This window comes from Colossoma macropomum, unplaced genomic scaffold (assembly GCF_904425465.1).
Source record: "Colossoma macropomum unplaced genomic scaffold, Colossoma_macropomum, whole genome shotgun sequence".
NCBI lineage: Eukaryota > Metazoa > Chordata > Actinopteri > Characiformes > Serrasalmidae > Colossoma > Colossoma macropomum.
In genome coordinates, this window is record NW_023495633.1 from 45008 (window position 1) to 66467 (window position 21460).

Below are 21460 nucleotides of genomic sequence, written 5' to 3' on the forward strand. Positions count from 1 at the left end.
TAACTGTGAACGACGAAGGCAACATACAGCCACTGGTAACTCACTGTCAACTTTTATTACTTGCCCAGTGACATGCTTTAAAATTATGTATAGATTAGTTTGGTAAGACTGTCTTTGTCTTTTTTGCAGCAGTTCATGTTTATGTGTACCACATTCTGTGATCTTCGCACATGCGACACACATGTACCTACTTCTGACAGACTTCTGTCCATCTGACAATGCTGACAAGCGCACAATCACCCTCTACTTTGAGTTCCACCTTCATGAAGCATTGGTTTATAAATTTCACTCTCAGTTTGTTCCCACTCTAATAACTCTATATTTTCACCCACTCTTAGCCCAAATATTCTCATGGCTGTGCACAGACATTCTTTGTACTAGATAAAGTCTGACTTCGCGAGACTACCTTTAACCAAAATTAAGACTGCCCAATTTATACTAAAATGGGAGAAATTCTTGCGAAGAACATGTAGACTGTGAAAAGTTATAAATGATTTAGGTTCCCTGGGGCTTTAAGGTCATGAGGTTGGCAATGTGCTTTACCATGTACACATCAAATTCATCCAGGCAGCGAAATGGAGCTTCAGCTATGGCCCAAAGAGACAAAACAAAACAGACAGTGGAAAATGATCGTTCCCCTCCAGACAAAGAGCGCATGTCACTGAGAGTAGCCTTATCACCCTCTCCGGGCTGCACCTAACAGAAATAGAGAAAGAGAGAAAGAGGGAAAGACAGAGACAGAGAGAGAGAGAGAGAAATGAAAAAGCATGTCAGAAAACATAAAAACTCATTTCCAAAAAAAGTTGGGACAAAATGTGAAATGCAAATAAAAACAGAAATCAGTGATTGATAAGTCTACTTTGATCTCTATTTGAACAAAAGCAGTACAAAGACTAGGTACGCTGCATTTCGAGCATCAAGTGTGGCTCAGCTCATCCCTCAAAGCATGGAAGACAATCATCAAGACTCTTCTCTGTCCTAACACCCAGGTGACAGAACAAACTTTCAATGGGAATTTGAACGGCTGAGTCCCTTGTTATCTTCAAACACCGGCTCTTTGAAAAATATTTAAGGCTATGTTCATATTACAAGCCCTATTGCTCAATTTAGATTTTTTGCTCAGATCCACTCTTACTAACTTGATTGTTCACGTTTGTGTAGGTAAGCAGCCACGTTTGGGTTGTTTACAAATCAGAATTACAATGGAGAGAGTAGCTTTTCGGGCAACAGAAATGGCTTGTGAAATAAAAAGGACAAAACATAAAAGCTAAAGTTAGTGAACTACTTGGCTATCTAGATATCCCACCTCAATTTGGTTTCTGAGATAAGGTGGAGGGATACAATGCTGCACTACAAAATACTGCATAAAATGGCAAAAAAATGAGACTCTAGTTAGGCCGGAATGCTCCTTTAACATATTTTGTGTTAAGGGGCAAATAATTACAGATATATACATATAATGTCACTGCTTCTGTGTGGACAAGAGGGAGGCTTTACTGACAGCCTATGTACGGGACATAAAATTAAGGAATGAATGCCAACTGTAAGTGTAATTCTGTTGACATATTGAGTGTATCTAGCTTCTATACTGATACCGACGTGTCATGGGAAAGCCCTAGGTGTCATTTTGACCTTTCTCTTACATTCAGTGTTTATATTAGCTTAGTGGTGAAGACTGCATTTTCCCACCTGCAAAATATGTCCTATATGAGTGAAATCTGACTATTAATTTAAGTAAATTTAGTTTATGAAAACAAAAACCACATGGCATCAGTGTGCTGTTTTACCCTTTCTCTGATTGACAAAAATGGACCACTGTCCATAGCATTTATTTACCAACAAAAACTTACTTTCAGCACTATATACACCATATACACTATATGGACAAAAGTATTTTATTTTTATGACATCCCATTCTAAATCCATAGGCAATAATATAGAGTTGGTCCCTCCCTTGCAGCAATAACAGCTTCCACTTTTGTCGAGTGTCTGCGTGAATTTTTGCTCATTCATTTAGAAGAGCATTTGTGATGTCACATACTGATGTTGGACGAAAGGGCCTGGCTCTCAATCTCTGTCCTAGTTCATCCCAACTATCCCTCCTCCACCAAACTTTACATTTTGTACAAATGTAGACAGGCAGGTAATGCTCTCCTTGTATTCGCCAAACCCAGATTTGTCCATCAGACTGCCAGATAGAGAAGCGTTTCACTGATCCCGAGTCCAGTGGCGGTGTGCTTCACACCACTTCCCCCTCTGTTTGGCGGGTCAAATGCCAGCTCGCCCCTATTGTTCCGACATATGTCCTGGGTAACGTCAAATGGTCACACTGGACATGAACATAGCTGCCTTGGGCCAGTGGATGCAGCTTAAAATGTCTGGGGGTGTTGGATGTGATTTTTAGTTGAAGGCAAATAAAGAAATCACTATTAAACGTAACATCTGACCTACCAATAAGAAGAGGAGAAAAGAGTGGGGAAAACAACTAGTTGAATAAAACTTTTCTTTCTCCTCTGCCTTCCTCCCCTGAATTAGCTAGCTATGCTACATTAGTTACATTGCATCAAGCAGCACTGCAGCGGAGAAGAGCGGGTTTTGTTCCATGCCAGAAAAGCAGTTCTGTATAGCTGCATAGTTTTGATGCTCCTTATTGGTGTCTTTCTCTGCAGCTCAGTGACAGCAGGAATCACACCGGAGGCTGACGCATGTGAGGAGCTTACTTTTGGACTGAAGTATTTTGTTTGGCTGGTTGAGGTGTAGTTGAACGTCCTCTAAAGCCAGACATACACTGCAATTTTAGAAGTCTTGTTCTTTGGTAACTCACACTGTAAGTTTGAATAAACCGTGGAGTATGATTTATCTACTCATGCTGTATGAACATCCTCTATCTATTCTGCAGCCCTTACAAACAGCTCTCTCAATGAACAATTTCAAATAAAGCTGTCATTCAAAACAACATGCTGTGGCCAAGTACTGAGCAAACACTCAGAGCAGCTGAGAGGTGCTGGTAACATTGCACTGAAGCTAAAAGCCAGGCAGTGATGTACACGGTAAAACAATACGCTCTCTCTACAGCCAATTTTACAAAATTAGTTTAAAAAAAAGAAAAAAACAACGTTTATACCTTGCTATTCTACTCAGTCAAACAGGGTAAAGTCAGCATATATGGTCTTTCGACAGTGAATTTTTATGAGCATAAGTAAAAGAGCACGGTATTGGCCTGATACCCCATAATGTGCGACTGGGAACCTGCCTGTCAGATCATCTGGTCAGCAGCATTGGAGCATCTCAGGGAACTGTGCTCTTACTCTTTCTCTTCACCCTGTATACGATGGGCTTCCAGTTCAGGTCTGACCTCTGCCACCTTCAGAAATTTTCTGACTTTGTGGTGGTTGGGTGCATTAGGGACGGGCAGGAAGGAGAATATAGAAACCTTGTAGAAAGTTTTGTTGAGTGGTGTACGAGAAACCACCTGCTCCTCAATGTGACCAAGACCAAGGAGGCTGGTTCTTTCTTGGGATGCTCACTGAATGGTTTTGAGATGGTGGCTGAAAGGAGGTCACTTAATAAACTCACTGCTATCCTAAACAATACATCACATCCCCTCCATGACCTACTGGTTAGACAGCGGAGCACCTTCAGCAACAGACTCACTCAGCTCCGCTGTAGCATGGAACGGTACAGGAGATTGTTTGTACCAACAGCGATCACAATGCACAACACCTCATCACTGTGCCTGACTGGGACATTATCGTATACTGAACCATTGACAAGACAGGCTCATTGGGCACCGGCTGGACATTACATTACATCTTTTAACTCATATTACTATGCACAGGCACTTTGCTTATACATTTATACATATTTCATATTGCACTGCCACTTTGTTTATTTGTCCACAAATATTGCACATTGCACTGTCACTTTGTTTATTATATTCATATTGCACAACTGTTAACATAGGTTATCGTTTACAGTACATAGTCACTGTTCATTCACTTGTGACTGAACTGTATTTGATTTGAATTGGAAGGGACATGCACCACTGCATTTTCAACCGCATAGTATTTATGCAATTTACTTCTAATGTTTGTACTGCACATTTTTTTTTGTTTTAGTTTATTTTATTGTTTTAGCACCTGTTCATTTTGTTCTTTACTGTGCTCTGTACTGCTGCAACAGAAGAATTTCCCTTTGGGATTAATACAGTGATCGATCTATCTATCTATAATAACAGAATGTGCCATAAATTGCATGGCCACATTTATTTATTCTCAGTATGTTAAATCCTGCATAAAATTAGTCATTGTGCATTAAAATTGTGCAGTAGAGTGTTCTCTCTGGTAGACATGTACTTATGTTCTCTTAAAAAAATCAACAAAACATGTAATTTGACCAGGGGAGTTCAAACTTTTGCATACAATTGCATAATGTAAATATTTGAAAAGCACTTGCATGAAGTGATGATAAAATCCATGAAGTCATAGATATTAGTATAGGCAGGATGGCAATGTCAGAAAGATACACAAACCAACATTTTAAAAAACTAAAAAACATAACAATAATAACAAAAAGCGTTTTCTTCTTAGTAATAACAATAATAATAACAACAACAATAAGAATAAGAATATCATTTGAGTGTTGCTTACTGAAATGGAGAGGGCCTCTTTCTTGTGGTTGAATACCATCGATCCTGTGTATCCTCTCTGGGATAACATGGAGTCAAAATAGTATTTACAGCGCACAGAAAGATATCTGTAGGAAAAACACAAAAAGGATTATATGACTACAGGAAAATAGTCATCCTGTGTATTCCTGTACACCAGTGGACACCAGTGTTCCTCCTGGATATCTATCTTCCTGTAGGTTTTACTTTCCATCCAAATCTACCACACCTCATTCAGCTAATCAAGGACTTCTGGAGGCAATCATTAGAGGGATCAGGTCAGGTTGATTAGGACTGGAGCTAAAGGTTGCGGTCAACTTATGCAGCCCTACACAACACTGACTTATCGTGATACATGCTGGACTTCAACCAATGCAGGCTGGTTAGAAATTATGTCCAACTTTCGCCAGGACTGCAGAACATCACCATGTTACATGACATTAAAATCTTGCAGAAACAAGGCAACTGCAGTTTTTGAACAGTGCTCTCCATCCACTGCATGAGCTACAACACACCTTCATGACGTCAGGACATCACCCTCCCTCATTGGCTGGAATCTCGGATGTTTCATGTATGTTACGTTTTTATTCTAAAACATATCTTGCTCTTGTAGGTCATACTTTATTTTTTAGATATCTTATTACCTTCCTGGCAATAAGGTTGCCTCTGTCATTTTGTATTGTTTACTTTATTCTAAAGTATACGGTTCTCAATAAAACAGCAAGAAATAAAAAAAAAACTCTAAAAGTGTGGCTCAAGCAGGCATTTCATGTGTGACTTTTCCCTCATGCACCTTAACCCATCGTCCCAGATGTTTTCATAACACATTACTTAGATATGATCTGATGTGTGGCTAAAAATGTAATGTAAACTTTTGGGTCGATTTTGTCTGCAAAAAAAAAGATGAACAGGCGATCGGCCATTGCTGTGACCTCAGTAGAGGAAGTAGAATGTGTCTGACTTGATGGCAGCATTTTTATACACCTTCCCTGCAGTCATCAGCATTGCACATTGACCATCAAGTCAGCCAAAGTCAGGCTAAGTTGAGAACAAATGCAGCCAAAGTCTACAAGAAGGTAGATCTCTAATAGCAGGATTGGTGATCACTGCTATGTATAGCAATCTGAATCTAACATGCTTTCTTTCCCATTACCTAACACTAATGATTCTGATCCAGCCAATCAAGGACCTCTGAAGATGGTTATTAGCTGGAGCAGGTGTAGCAGATTGTGGTTGATTCCCCAGCAGGAGGACCAGGGTTGGTGACCACTGCTGTATACCAGAACGAGCTAACTAGGTGGTTTGGCAATGATGAATTGTGAATTTTATTCCTTAACTATTATGATACGAAGTGTTTGATCCAATCATCAATCTTTGAAACCAGGTACACCAATCATTCACATTGTTTCTGACCTGAAGTACAGCTTAGCCATCTGTAAGATTGCAGTCTGTAAGACTGCAGTTTCTCAGGAACTTCGCAGTAAACACAGACAGCTTGTGGATTAATGAAAATGTGATTTATTGGCAAATTAAAATGGCCATTGGAGGGGACAGTCTAGTTCTGATGCTACAGAGTAGAATCAGCCCTCTGATGATCTAGAGAGAAGCACAGGATTTATACAGATTTAAAACAGGTATTGTGGCTAGGTGTGAAGTCAAGCCCCAGACCAGATGATTCAATGGAGCAAGTGGATTCAAGGAACTGTGATGTGAGGACAAATAGTAGACTTCCAATAGACGTCCAAATGATTGATAAGGCTATTAGAATTAAAATATAGCAGATTTATTGAGACCAAATGTCCTAAATCTAAAAAACAGGTATCTTAATGAAATACACTAAAATGTCTGAATATGCTCAAAAATACAGAATCTAACACATCCTTGCTGAGGAATACTTAACAGCTAGTCATCCTCATCCCTCTGCTAAAAATCTTTCTTAAAAGAATTTTGTCCTCATCTGCAATTCCAGTCTCCACTATGTAAAGAATAACTTTGACTTGTTTACTGTTTCTCTGAGATTACAGTACACTAAAGCAGCCTGCTATACTTACTTACACCCTAAAGCCAACACAGCTGTCATATATGTGGGATTCAGTGACCTCAGATGCTGCTCCATGGTACATGGTTAGGGTGATGAGGTCACCAAAGATCACACCTCAATAAGGCAATAAGCATACATGTTTATGAATCTAATTACTAACACAGTATGGTATACTCTGGTTCCAAAGGATCTAGTTAGCACTAGTATCAGCCAAAATACCTGGAAACTTCACTAAATTGGAGGACAAGGGCACAACACACTTTAATGGCAAAAAATCGATAAATGTAATTAAATTATACACAAAATATTTTGAGGTACCCACAAGGTTATCATCATACCTTGTATGAAGGCTAAAATTTCATGTTTCTAAATTAATATTACTTAATTGTTTATTTTTTCCCCACTAGAGAGTTCATATATCAATGCATCACCCTGACAGATCATTATACCAACCCAGAGAGTTCAAATATCAATGCATCATCCTAACAGATCATTATACAAAACCAATTCCAAAGAAGTTGGGACAGAAGCATGTTTACCACTGTAGTACATCACCTTTCCTTCTGACAACAATTAAAAGTCACTTGTCACGTGACCCAGTTTTGAAAATGAAAATTTTTTGCCATTCTTTTGTTATATATCTTCAGCTGTAGGGGTGTAAAGAGTACTGAAAATCCCTACTCAAGTACAAGTACTGCTACTGCAGTGATAATTTACTCAAGTACAAGTAAAAGTATTAGTAAATAAAATTACTCAAGTAAGAGTAAATAAGTAATTCATTAAAAAACTACTTAAGTACTGAGTTACTTAGTTACTTCTTCGTATTTCCGCTGTCACAACCTGAACATATTTCTGAGCTGACTAGGCTACATCACTGGAAATAATCTGTACAGAAAAACGCTAAATTTCTGAGAGCTGAGACTGATCACAGTGCACTCTGCTAGTCACATTTACACACCTGAATGTAAACTGTGTAAAGAACAAGGTTTACAGTAAACTGCATGCATTTCATGGTTAGATGATTATATAAGACATCCTAGTTTATCTGTTTCCAATAAAGTATTTTAGAGTCCCTGAAAGACTGCGCAGAGGTTGTTACTGTTTAATTCATTTAAGAGCAAAAACTGAGTCAAAATTATGAGTGGATTGCTTTATTAATGGGGTAATTTTAGTGAGAGTCCTGCTGCCCATCAGCTCCCTGGACTCTAGCTTATAAGATTAAAGTTTATGAAGAATCTGTATTAGACTAGATTACTAACACAGTCGTAAACGACCGTTTATCTACACAACAGCAGCTAAACTAGGCTGTATAAACATGTACACTGTAGGCTGTGGGTGACACCTGTTAACTAAAGTAGCTGACAGACACTTTTAATAAAATATGTGCAACAGATAAAAAAATAAAAGAAAGAGGAAAACCGCAAACACGGTACCTGTTTAGCTCGGATCAGCTAGCTCGGCTAATGCTGCCTCAGGCTGGAGTCAAGTTGTGAGAATGGATCTCAGCGGGTTTTGTGTCTGCCCGCTGATAATAATGCCTTTTTCTTTAGTTCATGTGAAAATACAGATGACCGTTTGGACGTGGACTGTTCGTCGTGTGTGCTGGTTTAGTTGTCCTCTGTCCTTCTTCATTAAACTTGACATCTCTGTAGTGCTTTTCCTGCCGGAACTGCTGTGTTTTGATTGGTGAATCTTTTAAATTTAACTGTGCTTTGTTTTAACGTACGGTCATAATTTATTTTTACTCTGTAACGTTTTAATTAGGAGACACATCTGGACTTCAGGAAGGTCAGTCTAGCACCTGTATTTTCTGATTATGCAAGCATGCTGTTGTAACACATGCAGAATATGTTGAATTAAGCATGAACATCCCTGAAAAATCCTGTGGAGGATTGTTTACAAGGACCCCACTTGCAACCCAGCTTGGCCCCATTAGTGGCCCACATGGGCAACCACACATAGGGCCCATATGGAGACAAATTTTTGTGGGCCCAAACTTGGCTGTCCAAACAGGGCCATAAATGGCAGCCCATTGTTAACAAATATGGGGTGGAAATGTTGGCTGGGTACTCACTGGTAACAATCTGGATGGTCCTTCTCTTCTATGGCCTACAGAACATGACACCCATTGTTTCCATAAACAATGTGAACTTATCAGACTACTATACATGCTTCCACTGAGCATCAGACCATTTCAGATGAGCTCAAGCCCAGAGAAGTCAGCAGTGTTTGTGGATGCTGTTGACATATGCTTTCCACTGTGGATGGTACTCCCAAGTCCATGTGATATCATCACAGAAGAATGTCGTTTTCAATGCAGCACCGTCTAAGGTTCAAAGGATCAAGGATTCAGATGTGTTTTCCTGGCCTTGCCCTTTGTGCACAGAGATATTTCCAGATTCCTGTTAAAGAAAATTTCTGAACATCTCACAATGTTCCATTTCCTAAATTGCCCCGTGCCAATGTGTTGCAGGCATCAGTTTTTGTTTTAATACAGGTCAATGTAGATCTATAAATTACTGTTTTCTTTTCTGCATTTGATATACTATTCTAACCTTTTTGGAATTGGATTTATTATATAATATTGCAAAGCATATGTTCTCACCTGCACACGTACTGGCTATTACATCGCACGAGAAGGGGAGCAAATGACAACGAGAAGCTGATTTTTCAATAGAATCGCAAAGCTGGGCTAGACTCAGTTAAGTTATTAGACTGCATTACAAAGTTTACTTTACTAACAATTTATTTTCAGAGCACAGCATACATAAACTTTGTAAATAATTCCTTTGTCAGGTTTAAGCATTGTGCACTGCCATTCTTTTGCCCCTTCAAGTAAGTTCTGAGCAAGGCATCAGTGATTCCTCGAAGGGAATATGGTGAGGGCAAGTTAATTAGTCCATGTTAAAACAGTAATGAAATAAACAATCTCCTTGAGGACATGGTCAAAGATTCACTTCTTAGCACAAATGCCAACTTTGATGATATGTTGTTAATATTGCTCAGTTTAAATAATGAATAAGAAACATTTAAATCAGTGAACAGATTCTCATTCTTGTTTACTGCAATGTACAACAAGAGCACGTTATAAGTGGAACCTATTGAGAAGCAGCATGTTCGTAAACACAATCAGTTATTATTTACTGAAAGTATAATATAAATATGTATTAACATATTAATATTTTAATACATTCATTTTAAATGTACTATAATGTACTATAACTATATATGTATACCAGCAGTATGCACATTAATCCTGTTTTTAAGCGGAGGAAACATAATTGAGACAACACAGGGATGAAACATGGAGCTATGAGAACACAGACTTGTTTTCTAGAGATTTCAATAAGCAAATAAGCGAAGACAAAGATGACCCCAATTGGTTGTTTCCTATGCTAGCTCAGCAAATTCCCTTGCATTTCTGAACGATGAAAACACTGTAATGGTGTCATTCAGGAAAAAAAGATTGGGAAAGTCAAGAAAAAAGAGGTTTTTGTATTATATCACACCTAGTATCCCTAGCATCACAGTGGAAAGTCATGTAAATGAACTTAAAATGGCTCTTTTCAACATTACGGCACTCAAACGCAAACGTGTATTTTCTAGAAAACTTGGGTGGAATTGCGATGATGCAGCAGTCCTATCTGAAACCTGTCCCTCCACAATACAGCTTTCTGTACTCTGCATAGTGCGGGAGGGGGAAAAAAGGGGTCGGACTAGCTACTATCCCTTCATACAAAATTAGCTACAAAAACAACTTTGGTAAATTCACTTCCTTTGAATATTTGGCAGTTTTACTGAACGTCATCAATTCTGGTATTAGTGATTTATCGTCCACCAAAGTATGCATCCTCCTTTCTTCCTGACTTTTCAGAATTATTGTCTATGTGTCGCAAGTAATGACGAGATTATTTTAACTGGAGATTTTCAGCACAGCACATGACAACTCAAACAGAGCCATGCTTCAGACTTGAATATCTCTTGTGGCATAGGCATTTATGTTCACGATATTGTAAATGTTGCTGTCTCAGGGCATTACTGTTATTGTGAGAACTTTAAATAAACACCAGGCTTCAGAAATTGCTGAACTACCTCAAACCAAATTTGATTCACAAGCTACACCACACCTTGGAAGAATGAATGAATACGTTCTCTTAAAAGGGACTGTCACAGAAGTTAGCAAATATAGAAAAAACCAAAAACTTTATACTATGAAAACATTATACTACGAAAAATTCCATAAACCTATGTAACAAGGCAATGTGCTCTGAGATACAATAGTACTTCTCCAAAATTATTACAGATAAAAAAAACTTTAGGATATTATTCTCTACTATAGACTCTCTCACCAGCAAATATTAAGGAATTCTCATGAAAATGTTAGGAATGTGTTGCTTTTTTTAATTGTTTGTTTTTTTTAATAAAACAATTAACATTAGATCTAGCATTCAGTTCGTGGTTAGTGGTGCACTGCATCCAGTAGTCTATTGGTCACAGAGTGCTCTTTTAAGCAAAATTAATTTAACAGGTGCTTGTCTTTGTTTTAAATATAGCAGGTTTGAAAATATAGTAAAGAGATCTTTTGAATCAGTTTGCTTTCCAGACCCACTAAAATTTGCTGTTTTAAGACCTCTTCTCAAGAAACCCAACTTGGACTCTTCCATTATGAGTAATTACAGGCTGAATTTCAAATTCTTTGGAAAAATAATAGAGAAAGGTATGGTACATAAACAACTATAAAAATTTCAGTCAGGCTTCAAATCAGGTCACAGTACAGAAACAGCCTTGGTAAAAGTAGGAAATGACCTCAAACTGAATACTGATGAAAACAAAGTATCAATTCTTGTCCCTTTGGACCTTTCCGCTGCATATGATACTTTAGATCATGGTTTACTTTTAGACCAATAGAAACTGGATTGGAAATGTCCTTAAAAGGTTCCAGACATATCTGACTGCTAACCCTTGGTGATTTTGTATCTGAAAAGCATGATAAACGCTGCGGAGTACCAAAAGGGTCTATCATTTTGCCACTTCTTTTTCATTATATATACACACTACTATTTGGTCATATCATTAGTGAACATTGGTAAAGCCAGCAACACACGGCTTTACATTTCTGCTTTCAATGAATAATAATTTGTTTTATTTATAATGTGCCTTTCATACACGCAAGAGTGCTTTACAACACAAGCAATAAAATAGCATTCACACAGCCAATCAGAGAAATATAGCTGCATGCGACAACATGTGGGGACCAAGCATAAAGCAGCACAATGAGGCCTAATGTTCTATGGTATGGGGATCAGGTAATGAACATAACTTACACGTTTTATGGTTCTACAGCTTACAGTTTAACGAAACCCACAGTGTGCTGTTTGGTCTACTTACTGGTAAAGGGCGTCAACTTAATAAACAGATTTAGTAACTTTGGCTGCCAGTTACTTTAAAGTGCTGTGGTAAATGGACTTCATCTTTGATATGTTTGTAGTATGAAAGGTGTTAAACCAAAATGTGTTTTTGGTCTACTAATTAGTAATGGCCTTTTCACAACATGTTGAATTTGACTCATGAGTCAATCAGATGGGGTATAAATGAACCGATTTGTTAACTTTGGCAGCCATTTTTTAAATGCTGCAGTAAAAGGTCTTCATCTTTGGTTTATTTATAATATGACATATTGAAGTGATATCTGTTGTTTTTTGGACTACATATTGGAAATGATTTTTTTTGTTTTATAGCTTGATGAATTTGCTCTTATTGACATATGCCCTCCTTCCGCACCCTCTCATATTGTAGATGATTTAGCTGAACTTTTAAATCCATGCATCAACTCAGAAATCCTGATCCTAGGTGATTTCAATCTGGTTAACTAATGCATCCACTTGAAGGAAGTATGTGGAAATCTGTCGCTAAAGCAACTAGTCACAGAACCAACATGACCTAACTTGTGTGACCCCAACATGTCAACACTTTTAGATTTGATTCTATCCAACAAACTTGATAAAATTATGTTTTTGACCCTGGTTTTAGTGACCACATTAGAAACACAAGCATAATAAAGTCAGGCGCTTTGGTGGTGGTAAGAAGAAATTTTAAACCTGATGATCAAGACTTCTTAAGTGATCCGGCGCTCGGTGACGTCCACTATACTTCTGCAAACCAAGATACTGATTAAGTGCTAGACCATTTTTGCAAAACTTTCCTGGTGGTGGTAAACAAGCATGCCCCTTATAAAAACGTTAGAATCAAAGACAGATCAAATCCCTGGTTCAATTCTGAAATAACTTCATTGCTCAATACAAGAAATAAAGCATGGGCCATTGCTAGAAAAAATGGCGACAGAGACCAATGGCTAAAGAATAAATGTACCTCCCACATCAGAAAAGCTCAAGCTGAATATTACCTTGAGATATTTACAAATTCAAACTCCCTCAAATTCTGAAAGACAGTTAATTTGAACAAAACAACAAATTAGTGCACATTGCAACCCATATTGTAATTCATGATCAACAGCCTACTGATCAGAGAGAAATCTGACATGTATTTAATACTCACTTTACAGCTGCTGGACATTTATCTGATAATTCTAATATGGAAGCGCCTCTCAATGAAACAGATACAACCTTTCTCAATTCATTCTTTCTCTCCTCGCTTGGTAGCCAAAGCTCTCAACACCATCAACACTAAAAGTGCAGGAGAGGATAGCTTGGACCCCTTCTTTCTGAGCTTTGTGACCCCACTTATTTTAGAACACATTACATACACTTTTAGTTTATCTATTTTATCAAGCAGAATTTCCAGCATCTGGAAACAGCACATGTAATTTCTCTCCACAAAGGAGGTGATGTCTCAGACCTCAGTAACTATAGACCCATCTCTAAATTGTCACGCTTAGCCAAAATTTTTAGAAACTTTAGTGAATTATTAACTCAAGACATTTCTCCATCAAAATTCAGTCTTGTCTAACCACTAGTCTGGTTTTAGAGAAAAGCATAGCACAATCTCTGCTGCTTCTCTCATCTTAGTCTTCTCAGTGGCATCGATAGAAAGAAAAAATGTGCAGTCATTTTTATTGATCTCTCTAAAGCCTTTGATACAGTTGATCATTACCTACTTTTAAAAAGTCTACAAAATATTGGTTTTGACCACATGAAACGATCTGTCCAATAGACAGCAATGTGTGGCCCTGGGACAAAATAAATCAGAGCTACTACCGGTAACTAAGGGGGTCCCTTAAGGTTCGATCCTCGGACCAGTACTATTTAATATTTATATAAATGACATTGCTACCTCAACTGTTGATTGCAAGGTATATTTATATGCTGATGACACCATCTTGTACTGCTCGGCTGACTGTGACCGTGGATAAAATGTCAGCTTTTCACAATCATAAACTAGTCTTAAATGTTGAGAAAACAGAAAAAAAGTTTATGCTGTTTTCCAGAGCTTCTAATATTGATCTTAACGCTTTTAAAATCACAACCCTGAAGGGATCTGACATTGAAAAAGTTAGTGAGTACAAGTATCTTGGTATACGGCTAGATGATAAACGCACTTTTAAACACCATATTAACATGCTCTCGTGTAAACTGAGGCAAAATTTTGGCTTCATTTATTGAAACAAAGTATGTTACCCAATGCACACAGAGAACAGATTATTGAAGCAACAATATTGTCTACCCTGGATTATGGCAATGTGATACACAGAAATGCCTCTGTAACTACTCTAAAATCTCTACACTCTGTATACCACTCTGCTTTAAGATTCATTACTGGTGACCCATACAAAACCCATCACTGTGTACTGTATGAAAAAGTTGGCTGGTCATCTGTCTGTGCGTCAGGAGACACACTGGCTTCTTTTTATCTATAAAGCACTTATTGGCCACATGCTTTCGTACATCACAGAAATGCCCAGTGTAAACAAAGTATCTTACCAGACTCGTTCCAGTGATTGGATCACCCCTCAGGTGACAGGAGCATTTACTGAACTGGGAAGATCTGCTTTTAGATACAGTGCACCAGCAAGCTGGAATTTATTACAGGAATCTCTGAAGCTTCGCTCACTGGTGTCACATGAACATTTTAAACTTTTAGTCTCTAACCACCTCTAATTAGCCTGCCTACCTCCCAAAAATGGAAAGTCTGGTGCGTGGGACAGCAAATAAGTTATTACCAGAATACCTGAGAGAGCGAGAGGGAGTGTATAAGATCAGGAGTTCTCTGAGGTAAAGGGACCAAGGTTATGCAGGGCTTTGAAAGTGAGTAATAAAATTGTAAACTTTATACGGGACAGGACCGGCAGCCAGTGTAGCTGAGAGAGAATGGGAGTGATGTGAGCTAAATGCTTAGTATGGGTGAGAACTCTGAATGCTGCAGAGTTCTGAATGTACTGTAGCTTTTGTATACACTTTATGGGGAGACCAACAAAGAGGGAGTTACAGTAATCATTATAGGACATAATGAAGGCATGAACCAAAGTTTGCGCAACATTATCAGTCAGGAACGGGCGAAGATGAGCAACGTTACATAAGTGAAAGAATGCAGTCTTTGTGAGGAACTTGATATGTAGATCAAAATAAGATCAGAATAAAATACCAAGATTTCTGACAACAGGTACAGGCTTAACAAGCAAACCATCAATACAAACAGAAAAATTTGATGATTTTGATAATAAAGATTTAGGACCAACCAGTAAAATGTTCAGTTTTATCAGTGTTTAGCTTGAGTGACTTAACTGAATATCATCAGCATAACACTGACAGTGAAGGCCATGGCTATGAATGATCTGGCCAAGGGGTGAGATGTAGATTAAGAAAAGTAGGGGTCCAAGAACTGAGGCCTGAGGGACACCGCATGTAACAGGAGAGGTGAGGGACCTGTGTGGTGATAAACTGTTGCCTGTTTGTAAGATATGACCCGAAGGCAGTATCAGTGATACCAACAGAGAAAAGACAAGAAATAAAAACATCACGATTAACAGTATCAAATGCTACATTTAAGCCCAAGAGAAGGAAAACAGTGAGAGAACCACTATCAGCAGACCGGAAAAGATCATTAAACACATGCAGTAGAGCTCTCTCAGTGCTGTGGTGAGTATGGAAATCAGATTGAAATGACTCATAGAGTAAATTATCACTGAGAAATGTCTGGAGTTGGAAAGCAACCACTCTTTCCATTACTTTAGCTAGAGAAGTTTGATCCAATTCAGGTTTCCCAAGTATTGGAATAACTGCAGCTTTTTTTAAGGGCAGTACGAACAAAACCAGAAGAGAGACATGAATTTATCACTGTGGCAACTGGAGTGTTGATTACAGAAGGACAAGCCTTGAGTGGTAGGGGCAGGGTCAAGCTGACAGGAGGAAGTATCAGACTTAGTGATGAGTGCAGAGACATAAAAGGAGTCAACAGGCGTGAAACAAGTTAGCTTTGTGCCCAGAATAGGAGAAGTAGAAGGAAAGAAACTATAGATTCATTTTCTTTTCAAAGGAATGTAGAAAAGCCTGACACTGCAAGCTAAATGGGGGCACGCTGACACAGGAGGATGGAGGAGTTTGTTAATAGTTCGAAAGAGTGTTTTTGGCCTAGACTTTATTATGATAGTGGAGCAGTAGTTAGAGCCAGTAATAAGGGCATCCCTATACTTGTGGATGTGCTCAGTGTAAAGTAGAGAGTGGACAGTAAGGCCAGTTTTTCATAAATGTGCTTGACGCCAATCAATGGCCTTCAGGACTCGAGTGGGTGGCTGGGAGAAGTCTATTCTTTAAAGGGGTTAGATCATTAAGCAATTCAGAGATACTGTCATTATACAGAGGAAACCATACTGTCGGAGGATGATAGGTTATGTAGGTCAGACAGGGCTGAAGACTGAAGAGAAGCAGCAAACAGATTGTGATTGACAGACCTAATATCACAATAGACAACAGAGATTTTCTCACAGGGGGGAGGCTCTACTCTGAGCTCCTCCCGGATGACTGAGCTCCTCATCCTATCAAGTAGTGTGTAGCCCGCCACCCTGCGAAGAAATCTCATTTCCGCCGCTTGTATTCGCGATCTCATTCTTTCGGTCATAACCCACAGCTCATGACTCATGAGCTTTGCCCTATGGCTTAGCTCCTTCTTTACCACTACAGTCCGGTAGAGTGACCGCATTACTGCTGCCGCCTGTCCCAGCCTGTGGCCGATCTCACGATCCCTCTTCCCATTACTCGTGAACAAGACCCCAAGATACTTAAACTCCTCCAGCTGGGGCAGGTCCTTTCCCCTTCCCCGAGTGGGCATGCCATCCTTTTCCGGGCTAGGACCATGGACTTGGAGGTGCTGATCCACATACCAACTGCTTCACACTCACTGGAGGCGTCCATGCGATCCAGCCAAAAGAACAACATCATCTGCAAAGACGCCACCCTCCGGCCTCCACACATAATTCCCTCCTGACCTCAGCTATGCCTTGACACCCTGTCCATTAATATCCCGAACAGGAGTGGAGACAAGGCACAACCTTTGCGGAGTCCAACGCTAAAACTGAAAGAGCCTGACTTAATGTCGAGTATACGAACACAGCTCTCACTCCGGGAGAACCTCCCACAAGATATCTCGGGGAACATGGTTGTAAGCCTTCTCCAAGTCCACAAAACACATGTAGACTGGGTTGGCAAACTCCCATGCCCCCTCAACGGCCGGGACGGAATCCACATTGGTCCTCTTCAATTTGAGGTTCAACTATCGGTCAGAGTCTCCTTTCCAGTACCTTGGCATAGACTTCCCCAGGGAGGCTGAGCAGTGTGATACCCCGGTTGGTGGCACACACCCTCCGGTCCCCTTTCTTAAAAATAGGGAACACCACCCTGGTCTGCCAGTCCAAGGGTACCGTTCCCGAGGTCCATGCAATATTGCAGAGGCGTGTCAGCCACAACAGCCCCACAACATCCAAAGCCTTAAGCATTTCCAGATGAATCTCATCCACCCCCAGTGCCTTGCCACAGAGGAGCTTGCCAACTACCTCAGTGACCTCCACCAGGCAAATGGAGTCTGACACGCCAGAAGCCTTTGGCCCTGACTCCCGTGATGGAGGCATGTCTCTCTGATTAAGGAGTTGGGCTTGGGCCTACCAGGCCTGACCATCAGTCTTCCCTGCCATCTGATCCAACTCACCACCAGATAGTGATCAGTTGACAGCTCAGCACCTCTCTTCCAGAGTGTCCATCTAAGTTTAATTTTATCATCTGGGTCGCTTGCTAAATATAACTGAGTGTCATCGGCATAGCAGTGGAAATTTATGCCGTGTTTACTGATAATGGTGCCCAGTGGTAGCATATATTATTCACATTATATAATAAACAATGTTTACTACTAGTCGACCAGAGGAGGAAGGGTTCCCCTTCTGAGTCTTTGTTCCTCTCAAGGTTTTTTCCTGTTTCTCTTAGGGAGTTTTTCCTTGCCACTGTCGCCACTGGCTTGCTCATGGGGGCTTGGACCTGGATTTCTTTTTTGTAATGCTGATTTCCTTGTAAAGCTGCTTTGTGACAACACCTGTTGTAAAAAGCGCTACATAAATAAACTTTACTTACTTACTTACTACAATCCATGTCTACCACAGAAGTCCAATAACGATTCACCATTCGAGTTTAGATCGGGCAGGCCAATCTTCCCAATCACACCTCTCCAGGTCTCCCAGTCATTGCCAACATTGGCATTGAAGTCTCCCAGTAAGACTATAGAATCTCCAGGCGGGGCCCTTTCCAGAACCCTGCCCACTTGCTCCAAGAAGGCCGAATACTCCGACCTGTTGTTTGTTGCATAAGCACACACAACAGTCAGAGTTTTCCTCTCTGCAATTTTAATTCACATTGAGATGACCCTCTCGTCCACCGGGACAAACTCCAACTGCACGGCAGCCAGCCTGGAACTCGTAAGTATCCCCACACCTGCCCAGTGCCTCTCACCCTGTGCAACTCCTGAGTAGGAGAGGGACCAACCCCTATCAAGGAGTTTGGATCCAGAGGCAACACTGTGGGTATAACTAGTTGGTACCTCTCAACCTCTTGCACAAGCTCCGGCTCGTCCCTCCCAGTGAGGTTACATTCCACGTACCAAGAGCCAGTTTCTGCTGCAGGGGTCTATGCCACCAAGGACCTCCCTGCCATCTCCCACTGCCTATATGGCACTGCACCGGTCTCCCATGCTGGACCTTGCAGGTGGTGAGCCCACATGGTCCTCACACGTTGCCTTTTCGGGCTGAGCCCGGCCGGGTTATGTGAGCTGCCCGGCCATCAGGCGCTTGCCAAGGAACACTGTATCAAGTTAAAATACTCTAGTACTGAAATGAACTCAGATGTAAAAGAGCATTTAGTATCGACATGAATATTAAAGTCACCAAGCACGATTACAGCAGAGCAAAGAGACTAGATGATTGTGAGGAGTTCATTAAGTTTAGACAAGAAGCTCGGAGCAGGTTTGGGAAGGCAATAAACTAACAGCAACAGCAGAGACGAGGAGGAAGCAACATATTCAAAGCAATATATTCAAAGGGTATAGTATTGTAGAGTAAAAGTTCTTTGACCTTTAAACCAGAGTAATAAACCACAGCCAGACCACCTCCTCTCCCTTTTAATCGGGGTTTTGATAGATAACTGTAGCCTGGGGGGGTCAGCATGTTTAAATGTAAGTAGTCACCAGGTTGCTGCCAAGTTTCAAAAAACATATCCACTTTTTTTCTGAGTAATGAGGTAACTGATTAACAAGGCTTTAATAGTAATGGGTCGACCGTTCAGGTGGGCTAGGTTAAAGCAGCAACGGTTGGAAAGGAAGTTTCAATCAGTTTTGAAAGGAGACAAAGATGGCCATGATTTATTCTACGGATGGCTTTAGTGTCACGCCGGCTAGCATGATTGGATGTCCATATAGTCAAGATCTGTGCATCAGAGCCACCATAGCCATAACTAAACAAAAAAGAAGGTCTTTTTGAATGGTGGATGTAAAGTGGATGTCGAGCAATTCCAAGTGTCCGGCAGAGATTATGCGACACAGAACCCGTATATTTAAGGATTTTTTTTTTTTATCCTCAACAATTGTCACAATGAGATGTTATTTTATGTGGAAGTACTGATACTTGCAATTGCTTTATTGACATTTTGAAAAGAACACAAAATAAGTTAAAAATAGTCCAAATTATTATGCAAAATGCAGTTTTTGAAAACATTCAATGGGTTATAATGACATTTATATAATTTCAAACAGAAATCCGTCATATATGCTGCTTGGACAGGTAATTTTAAATCAAAAAAGTTAAATCAAAAATTATATTCACAGATCAAGTTACATATTGATATATGAACCCTTGTGTGAGATGACTAACAACTTTCTCATTTATTGAACTTGTTAAGTCCATGTATAGTTTCTTTCCTTCATTTGAGAATGTCAGAATTGCCTCACAGAGCTGCTATTTTGAGCTATACTGACGCCCACCCTCATAGATCTTCCTTTTAAGGATTCTCCACAGGTTCTCAATAGGATTGAAGCCAGGGGATGATGGTGACAAGACCATGATTTTTTTCCCCTTTTGCCAATAGCAGCCAAGGAGTCAATGGTATTTTCTGCTGCATGGGAAGGTCCACCAACCTTTAACACAGAAGACTGACGCACAGACTACTGGTCACACAGCAACACAGATAACATCTCGCCTAGCTCGTAGCTAACAAAATGGCAAAGACACGCTACTTAACTAATCCCCCATCCCTGGCTAAGCACTGCTTTAGCATGTTGCGAAAGAACCAATCATGTGAACAACATGCAAATTCTTGTAGCTTACAGAGATGGCGGAGCCTTCAGTCCAATGGCCACAGTTGCCGAACCCAAAAAAACACCAAAAATAATCATTCTGTGGTTTAATTCTTGCTTGTTTGTATGTTTACTGAGAATAAATGGTGTATGGTAAAGTTACTTCACAGTAAGTCCATGACTCTGGTGTTATTTCAACAGAGATTAATGTATTTGTGAATAGACTTTGTCAGATACTGGATATGTTAGTTTGCCTTAACGGAACTGCACAGGTGGGGGCGAGCCAAAATGTTTCAGTCGTGGCGGGGAGTGACACAAATGGTTCTGATTTTCTACAGGAGCGGGTGGGATTGGGACTCAAAAAAAACATTGAAAGAGCTATTGAAAGAGCTCTGGTTACAGGTGATTCTATATAACGGCACGTGAAAGTAGCTTCTCCTTTAGGGATGCCAGTTAGTCAGTTGTATACTGGCAGCGAGAGTGCTGAACATTCGAGGGAGCCTAAAGCTGCTAGCTAGCCATAGATAAACACATAGATGTTCTAGGATAGTCACTCATTGAAAGAAGTGTCATACTACCAAGTTTTATGATTCATATACTGCATTTAACTTATGTCTGATAAAACTTACAGTAGTATAAAGTTAGGAGACTCTGGACAAATTACATATTTTAATGATTTTTTGAAGTGAACAGAAGTAAACTCTGCAGCAAACTAGTTTAAAAATAACATTTATGTGCACAGTTATGTCTTAATTGATTAACGTAAAAAAAACAAAAAAAATAAATCATAAATGTGGCATATGTAAATATTTGGACATTGTACTTCGATGGAAAACTCGATTCTTAGATGCATCGCGATGCAGACGTGGACGATTCTGAATCGATTCACAGATGTCAAAAATCGATTTTCTAAATTTTAATTTATAACGTAAAGTTTACTGAAGGCAAAAGGCGAAACTTGAAAGTGCGAAAGT

At 39.8% G+C, this 21460-nt stretch overlaps 1 protein-coding gene across 2 annotated transcripts in view; it reads right to left on the minus strand.

Annotated features, from left to right (window-relative positions):
- si:dkey-119f1.1 (uncharacterized protein LOC557127 homolog) overlaps positions 1 to 21460 on the minus strand; it is a 175144-nt gene that overhangs the window by 27798 nt on the left and 125886 nt on the right. For both annotated transcript variants that reach the window (XM_036563109.1, XM_036563108.1), the window contains exons 24-25: positions 4650 to 4755; positions 544 to 696 (exon numbers count right to left, since the gene is read on the minus strand). In XM_036563109.1, the coding sequence (XP_036419002.1) occupies positions 544 to 696; positions 4650 to 4755 (259 nt within the window). The remainder of the gene's footprint in view (positions 1 to 543; positions 697 to 4649; positions 4756 to 21460) is intronic.